The sequence below is a fragment of the Lactuca serriola genome, chromosome 5, assembly GCF_051521515.1.
Source record: "Lactuca serriola cultivar US96UC23 chromosome 5, Lser_US96UC23_V15, whole genome shotgun sequence".
In the NCBI taxonomy this organism is placed as follows: Eukaryota; Viridiplantae; Streptophyta; class Magnoliopsida; order Asterales; family Asteraceae; genus Lactuca; species Lactuca serriola.
Window position 1 is genome coordinate 279,764,650 of NC_136412.1, and position 9,088 is coordinate 279,773,737.

Genomic DNA, 9,088 nt, shown 5'->3' on the forward strand with positions numbered 1-9,088 from the left:
CAAGGCCTAAGGACCTTAGGGGGTTTGGGAGAGAATTGAATGGAAATGTGTGATGAAATAAGTGAAATTTGGTTCTATTTATAGGTTGCACAGGGGCCTCTCACATCGTGAGACATGCCTATCATGTTGTGAGCATGTGTAGGCACTAAGGCTTCGCCTCTAGTGCCGACACATGGCACCGAACGCAGGTAAAACTGTAGATCTTCAAAAACTCATAAGTTTCACATACAAGCTTCGTTTTTGATGTTTTTTTAGATCCACATGTAGGTATTTACAAGTACTATAACTTTTCTTTTGACCCCATTGGCTAATTCCCAACCAAATTTAAATTTAGCAGTCTGAGAAAATTACATTGTTAACGACCATGTAAAATTCATAACTTCTACATATGAACTCTGTTTTCGACTATCTTTTTTTATCATTGAACTCCTATTAATAAGATCTTCAATTCTTATTTAGATCATTTTGGCTAAAAATTGACTTATATAAAATTCGATTTATGTGCTATATACTGCTACGCTGAAACTTCGAAAAACCGTAACTTCCTCCTATGAAGTCAGATTTGGACGTTCTCTATATGCACGCTCTCGGTTTAACGAATACTATGACTATTGTTTAGATCACTAAGGCTAAAAAGTAATTTATCAAAAATTTACTTTTTACGATATGCAAAGTCTTGTCGGTTTAATCGCGAAACTTCGAAGAAGCATAACTTCTTCATATGAAGTTGGATTTTAGATTTCTTTATATGTACGAAATCCCCGATGGCAAGATACTTCTGGATCCAAGATGTCTTGAGCTTCCAAGTTGATTCCAGTTTTTTCTTTTCTTTCAAGATCACCAAAAAACACGCTTTCAAGCTTAAAATGCACACACACAAATGATTATGGTTTGCTAGGGACGATTTGAAAGATGGAGGTCGATGAAGGAAGATGTATTGAAGAGATAATGATGCTTAAATAGGGTCCAAACCCTAAAAATTGGGGTTTGACCATCAGCCACTTATGCCCAACGTACTATACACATATGTGTTTTTCACATAAAGAGACAATGAATCAGTTTTACAAATAAATTTCATACTAAGGGTATAAATGGAAAATATCTGGGTCAAGGTGTTACATATTTTTATGTATAAATACATTTTTATATGTATAAATAAGTATTTAAAATATATTTATATATGTATTTATTTAATAATATTAATAAGAACAAATCTTAAAAATAATATCTATTTATTTGCCTTTTTATAATAATAATAACAACAACAATAATAATAATAAATGTTTTTACAGAAAAGTTATAATATTTTCTGTCAGTTTACGAAATAGTCTAAAATTAATTTGTTAACAGCCAAACCGAAAAAAAATATCAGAGTTTTTAAAAGTCTTTTTATAAAAGAATATTAATTTGAAAGTATTTTATAAATCTAAAATATTAACATTTTTTGTAAAGATTATTTACTTATATTTTAGTATATAAAAGCGAAGCTAAAAAAAAGGTCAAAATAAATTTATTTCAAGTCGGCACGTCCAAGAAAAAAGTCCGTACTTAACACTAGCTATTTGGACTGGTTTGACACCTCTGTGAGACTGTGACACCTCTGTTGTACAGAAAAATTGATTTCTGATTTTAATGGCACATCAAACACCACCAATAACTTGGATATTTCATAAAGTAAAGAAAAATGACAACTATATAAACAAAAGATTTAGCGATCGATCGACGATCAAGAAACGAAACCAAGATTGCCACGCGTTTCTAATTCTGGATCGCTCAATCCCCAAAGAATCGTATCCTTCCAATCCAGCAATCTAGATCTACGATCTTCCCTCAGGTACATTTTCCATTTTCCTCGGATTCTTTCATAATTCATACTCATTTTGCTTATCTTCCATCCCCAATTTCTGTTTTTGCATTGAGATTCATTTTCCATAATTTCCCATGTTTACAGCTGTGAATTTTGGTTTTCGATTGCTATGTCGGTGGAATCTGCCATCACCAACAACGATAACGGTGCTTCTGTGTTCAACAATGGCGAAGAGAAGAAACCGTTTAGGATCTTCGTAGGTTACGACACACGGGAAGATCTGGCTTACGAGGTGTGTCGGTATTCGATCCTGAAACGATCTTCGATCCCCGTCGAAGTTATCCCCATCAAGCAATCTGAATTACGAGAGAAGAAATATTTTTGGCGCGAACGTAATAAACTCGAAAGCACTGAATTCTCATTCACGCGCTTTTTGACGCCATTCTTGGCGAACTACGAAGGGTGGGCGGTGTTCGTGGACTGCGATTTTTTGTATCTCGGAGACGTGAAAGAATTGCATGATCTGATTGATGAGAAGTACGCAATGATGTGTGTGCAACACGATTACACTCCGAAAGAGACGACGAAGATGGATGGGGCTGTTCAGACGGCGTACCCACGGAAGAACTGGTCATCGATGGTGTTGTATAACTCCGGCCATCCCAAAAACAAGATTCTGACGCCGGCGATTGTGAATCAAGAATCAGGTGCGTTTCTTCATAGGTTTCAATGGCTAGAAGATGGTGAAATTGGGTCAGTTCCCTTTGTTTGGAACTTTCTTGTGGGTCATAACCAGGTTGTTGATGGTGATCCGAGTACATACCCAAAAGCAATCCATTATACTTCTGGAGGGCCATGGTTTGAGGCATGGAAAGATTGCGAATTTGGGGATTTATGGTTAAAGGAATTGGAAGAGTACAAGAAGGTGAAAGAGAAAGAGAAGAAACTTGGTTAAGAAATGTGTGAATTGTTTACATGTTGCACAACAACTGTTTGAGAATATGTTTCTAAGATTGCTTGATTGTTCTTCATTAATGCCCCTTAAAATGATTGATTTTTAGGTAGGAATTTGGGTTTATTAAGCTATTTGTTTGGGTGTAATTTCTATATAGTGTATCTGCTTTGTGTTGTAATAATAGTAAACTTCTTTTTATAAGCATCCCTACCTATGGTTTGTCTCAAGCTTCTCTCATGACCTTAACGGACTTAGGTTTTAGATTTGTTGGCTCGACCAAAAGATCGAAAGCCCAAAGCTAATTCCTATTTATCAATGAAATTGGTCAAAATCATTCAAGTGCTCTTACGGGTTTAATTGAGATTGTTGATGTGTCGTGGTGGCGAATGATTTTTTTGAGATTGAACATTATGTAATTGCCATTAACATTTGTTAAGATCAAGTTCTCGATTTTGATCTTACGATCTAAAGATCTTATAGGAAAATATAGATCCCGATCACACAAGGACATATTCGAAAGCGAGATCTATATTGGGACATTTAGATCCAAATGTAGATATGATACCAGGGCAGTAAGATTTTACCAATGATCTCATATCAATGTTTTAGTGTTTATTCTATAATCATCTATTTAGCCTTCTAAAACCTACAAAATTTGTTATTTATGCTAAAAAACCAAATGCATAGGTGTGAATGGTAGTATAGGCCTGTACTACCGGAATCACAAGATTTGTATTTGGATTAAGAAGAGTTACAAGGTTAATAAGGCACTAATAACTGAGTTTGTTTTGTTCGTTTCTGTTATTACCTGTGTTACTGTGATGACTACGAAAATAGTTTTGGTTCAAAACCCAAGTGATCAAGAAGGATCATGTTCGGATAAAATAAATCTGCGTAAGTGAGTTGAATGGTTAAAAGAACCATGTCCTCTGTAGTGACAGACTTTAGTTGGGAAATTGAAGAAAGAGATGATCGAAGTGATCGACATAAGTATTGCAGCCTTCGTTAGGGTTGAGCAACTAGCAGCTAGTGATGCTACCTACTATGATATGGTTGAAGGTCGTTCTTCCTTGACCAAAGGAGGCATGATTAGGTTGTTAACACAAGATATAAGGTGTCTTCCGTGTTAATGTCTTTTTGTAGATACGAGAGTTTAGTTCGTTAGGTAACTTTTGCGTTATGCAATGGAAGGTCATTAGAGTATGACCATTCGGTCTGTGCTGTAGTTGAAGTAAAGACCACACTAGGACGAACATATGACCCAATTTAGAAAGGAGCAGTAGTCTCCAATAAAAGGCAAGGTTGTGACTTAAGAGTTAGACTAAAGGTCTGTAGGTGGATGAAAGAACAAGTGCAAATTCAAGCACCACCATCAACAAATAGGTTCAAACCTATTGATTTTCGTTCAAGAAGCCACGGGAGTGGTAACCATCGTAGCTAGTATATAAAGGTGCATGTAAGTGTCTTTTGTGTATTTTACCCAAATGCTTCAAGAGATGATCAGAAGGATCATTCCAAGAAGATCAAATGAGAGTGCGACAAGGATAATCGTCCCAGAAAAGAGAGAAGAAAGTAAAACAAAATATTTGCCACACAAAACCCGTAGGTATCATATATATATATATATATATATATATATATATATATATATATATATATATATATATAATCATTACACGATAAGGTTACATTCAGTTATTATTATATGTATAACAAACTCATAATTCAAACTATTCTACATTATCTTCTAACCTTCGGTTTACATTCCCCCTCAATCTTAATTGGAACAAGGTTTAGATTGTATCTAAGACGGTCAAGCATGCTATGAGTTGCTGGCTTAGTGAACCCGTTTGCTACATGATCATTAGAAGATATAATTAAACATCAAGAGCACCCATAGCTACCCTTTCTCTAAAAAAATGAAAATCTACTTCCATGTGCTTAATCTGGGCATGAAATATCATATTAGTTGTCAAGTAAGTGGCTCCCAAGTTATCACACCATAACACCAACGATCGTGGCTAAAACATTCCTAACTCATTGAGAATAGATTGTACCCATATTGCTTCAGCTGTATCATTAACCAAAGCTTTATATTCATCCTTTGTGCTTGATCGAGACATAATATGTTGCTTATTCAAACTCCATGAAATCAGATGTGGTCCTAGAAACATTGCGAACCCACCAGTAGATTTGTGATTATCCAAACATCATGCCCAGTCTGCATTTGTGAATATACTTAAAAGTCTAGAATTGGATTTTTTTTTAATGTGGATCCATATTGTTGTCGTACCTTTTATATATCTCAAGATACATTTGACTGCTTCCCAATGAATACCAGTGGGTATTGAAAGATATTGACAAACCTTGTTAACTGAAAAAGAGATATATGGACGTGTTAGTGTAAGATATTGTAAACCACCAACCATGCTTCTATATATGAAGACATCATCATCACTGAGAGCTTTTCCGTAATCACATGCACGTTTATCTGTGACTGACATGGGAGTTGAAACACTCTTACAATTCTCCATGTGAACGTGAATAAGGAGATCAGAAGCATATTTGTGTTGTAACAAGGTTATTCCCCCTGAACTGTAAGCAACTTCAATTCCTAAGAAGTAGTTGAACCTACCAAGATCCTTTATTGGAAAAGAAACAAACAAGTTATGAATCAAATGATCAACAACCTTTTGAGAAGAACCAGCAATTACAATGTCATGTACATAAACGAGCATATAGATAGTAATATCTACAAGATGAAAGAAAAACAAAGATGTGTCATCTTTGGACGATTGAAAACCAAGCTCATGTAATTTGCCCCTTAGTCCTGAGAACCATGCACACGGTGATTGTTTCAACCCATAAATTACCTTCTGTAATTTACACACATGATGAGGTCGTTGAGGGTTCTCAAAACTAAGGGTTGTTGCATATAGACCTCCTCATCCAAAAAACCATGAAGACAAGAATTGCTCGCATCGATTTGACGTAAATGTCATCACCCGAAAATAACAAGAGCAAGAACGAGACACACTGTGGATAGTTTTACAACTAGATGAAATGTGTCATGATAATCGATGCCATGATATTGAGTGAAACCACGAGCAACTAGAAGAGCTTTATGTTTTTCAATAGAGCCATCTGAATGTTGTTTTAGCTTAAAAACCCATTTACAATTGACAAGATTAACACCAGGAGGCCATAGAACCAAGACCCATGTGTGTGTTTTGTGAAGTGCATCAATTTCAACTTTCATGGCTAGTTGCCATGCCGGGTCCAAAAGAGCCTGACGATGAGAGGTAGTGTTAGGACATGAAGCTTGATTTGACAGTGCAAAATATAGAAGTTCATAATCGAAAGAAATGAATTAACATTGAAGCATAATGGTATAGATAAAATGGATTAGAATAATTTTTTTAGTAGCATGTGTTTGCTCCTACAATACTCTCTCTCTCTCTCTCTCTCTCTTAAACTAATCTACTCATCTATATAAAATGGGAGCTATCTCAACCTACAAAGAATACTAAACTAGTATATATAGGGAAGCTCAACCCATAAGTTGCAAGGCTTGAATTCAACACATGTCATAAAAGGGGTGAAGCCTTCAAGTCATTACTAATTAGAGAGCTTTGCACCCCAACATTCCCCCCCCCCTCGAAAATTGGAATCGATGACTCAACTTCTAGTTCCAAATGAGCAACTAGCAAGTTAAGACCTCAATCATGACAAGACTATAGAAGTGATCATCAAATCTTCAAATCTTCTATAGTCTTCTAATTCACAATCTAGGATGTGAGACATTACAATCCAAAGCTACAAGTGGTAACTTCAACCTTGAGCATCCAAAACTCCAAGGAAAATTACCCATCCTCGAGCATAAAACACATCCCAAAACTAATCAAGAAATCAAAACCCATCATAAAAACCCACTTTAGAATTTCAAATCTGAATCACTTCATAATCAATAACAACTCCCCTTCAAAGTCACATTGGTCTTTAAGATCTAATATAGAAGATCATTCACTAAAAATATGAATATCCAAAAACTTCTTCTGAATACCCATATTGAATTCTCCCCTTTTTTATAATTGAAATATGATTATAAAACATCCAAATGGGAATGAAAATTTGCTCGGATTGGATTTATCAATGCTATACTCCTCCTCGACAAGTGGAATAAACTTGAAGCTTTAAATTCCGAAAAATCAATAAATTTGACATTTTTTAGTCGAAATTTGAGATTTTGATTTTTGGATTGCCTTGGACTTGAACAAGAAAAAAATGTTCATATTTCAAGAAAACACTTTGCAAAAACATCAACTTTGAAATCCCAAGAAATCTCTCCAAAAGTTGCAAAGTTTTTTGTTTGTGGGTGAAAATGTCAAGTTGCTGAAAATCGGAGGACCGAATGTGTAAATTTTAGTATCTTCTTCCCCCAATTTATGTTACCTATAAAATAATGCGACAATAGGCTTGAATCGATTCAGCACCAAAAATGAAGTTTTTAATCTTCCACCGTTCAACTCGAAATTGATTCTCCACTATCGAAGTCGAGTTCTTTTCTTATCAAATCGTCGACCATTGAAATGTCATTATTGAATAATCATTGAAGACTATCGAATGCCCTCGAACCTTTGTCACTCCTTCTGTCCTTCGATTCTTTGAGTTCAACCTATTTCGACTTCCAACACCAAAATTAACTTCAAAACCATCTAATAGCCCCAAAATTTCGATGCTATTGTGAACCACCATCAAAGTATCAGATTCAACCCATTAACATCCTTCGACTCCATTTTAATACCACAATCATTCATAGCAATTTCGTCCATCAATTAGTTGAATTCAATCATTAGTAACCAATTTCATGTCGAGTGAATATCGAACCAATATCAAACACTTCATTCAATAATCAACCGAATTTCATATGTATAAGAACTTGAATGTTGACTCTATTTATTTGACTTTCAATTAAGTGCTTACTGGATTGTGAATTTTCAACATATTTTGACACCAATTGAACCAAAATTTTGCTTTTGACCATCGAAATCAAATTCACAGGAAGCACTTCGTCATTCTTGTACACTTCGATAATTTGCAAATTAAAACACCAATTTTACCCATGTAACAACCCAAAAACCAGGAGAAGATTTTTGATTTTTAATTAAGGTTTACAATCATAAGTTTAATTCCAAAATCCATTACATAATCATCATCATGTAAAATCATCAGAGTGACAATAACAACAAATGCAGGAAATGGTGGGGAGTGAATGTTGTGCCATCAAGTCGGGCCCTTCCCCTTAGTATCAGAAGTACCTGAAACCACAATATAAATTGTAAGCAACAGCTTAGTGAGTTTTCCCAAAAATACTACATACCAAACATACAACTAGGCAAAACCCTGGGGGATATTCCAACCCAAAAAGCAAGTATGGGCCCTGCCTTGGGGCCTCGCACTGGGGTATATTTTAACCCGATCATATCATATTGGGCCCCGCCCTGGGGTATATTTCAACCCGAACATATCATAATGAACCCCGCCCTGTGGAATATTTCAACCCATCATGCCATTTTGGGACTTGCCCTGGGGTATATTTCAACCCGATCATGCAGACACAAAATATATCATACAACAACTAGCATACTATATAACTGGATAGTGGGATGACTTTGGTGTCTTCGACCCAGGGATATAGGGAGAAGACTCACCTCGGTCTGCTGATAAATACTAACTGCTCGGCTATTGATCCGGGAAATCACACACTTCAAATTCTTCCTAAGATGAAATAGATGCAGTATCTTGAATCTCAACCACTTCCAAGGTTTGCACACCAAGTTCTTCTTCTTGCAAACACACCAAAAAGGCCACCAAAGTCACTTTAAAGCTCAAAAATCACACTCATTATCAAACTAGGGTTTGAGGGATGATAACAAGAAGTGGAGGCTGATAAAGGTGAGGGTCCAAGAGTCATAAGTGAGCTTAAATAAGGCGCATGCCTTAAAATTAGGGTTCTACTTCTGGCCACATACGTACTGCGTACAAGCTCATACGCCCCGTGTACGTGGTTTAAGTACACGATCACACCCGCCCATGTACGCTAAGCGTACATATGTGCACGCCTAGCGTATAGAGGAACTTATCACCCATCAAATAATTTTTGTTACAAGGACTTGGAAAGAATACCTGGATTGGAATGTTACAACTCACAAGAGGGGCATGTTAGCTACACCTGATCCCACATCAGCTTGGAAGGAGAACGAAACTTCCTTATAAGGGGTGTGTAAACCTTACCTGTCACAATGCGTTTAAAAGTCGTGAGAGCA

The 9,088-nt window shown here is 36.0% G+C and overlaps 1 protein-coding gene across 1 annotated transcript; it reads left to right on the plus strand.

The window, feature by feature from the left end:
• Positions 1-1,694: 1,694 nt before the first annotated feature.
• Positions 1,695-2,963, plus strand: LOC145054424 (protein CDI-like). Its single transcript, XM_079002624.1, has 2 exons — positions 1,695-1,834; positions 1,952-2,963. Exon 2 carries the CDS (start codon positions 1,977-1,979, stop codon positions 2,760-2,762), a length of 786 nt encoding a protein of 261 aa, XP_078858750.1. The 5' UTR covers positions 1,695-1,834; positions 1,952-1,976; the 3' UTR covers positions 2,763-2,963.
• The last annotated feature ends 6,125 nt before the right edge of the window (positions 2,964-9,088 follow it).

Bases quoted from the DNA above. Each gene is read 5' to 3' on its own strand.
- LOC145054424 (XM_079002624.1), top strand. From the start codon at position 1,977: ATGTCGGTGGAATCTGCCATCACCAACAACGATAACGGTGCTTCTGTG.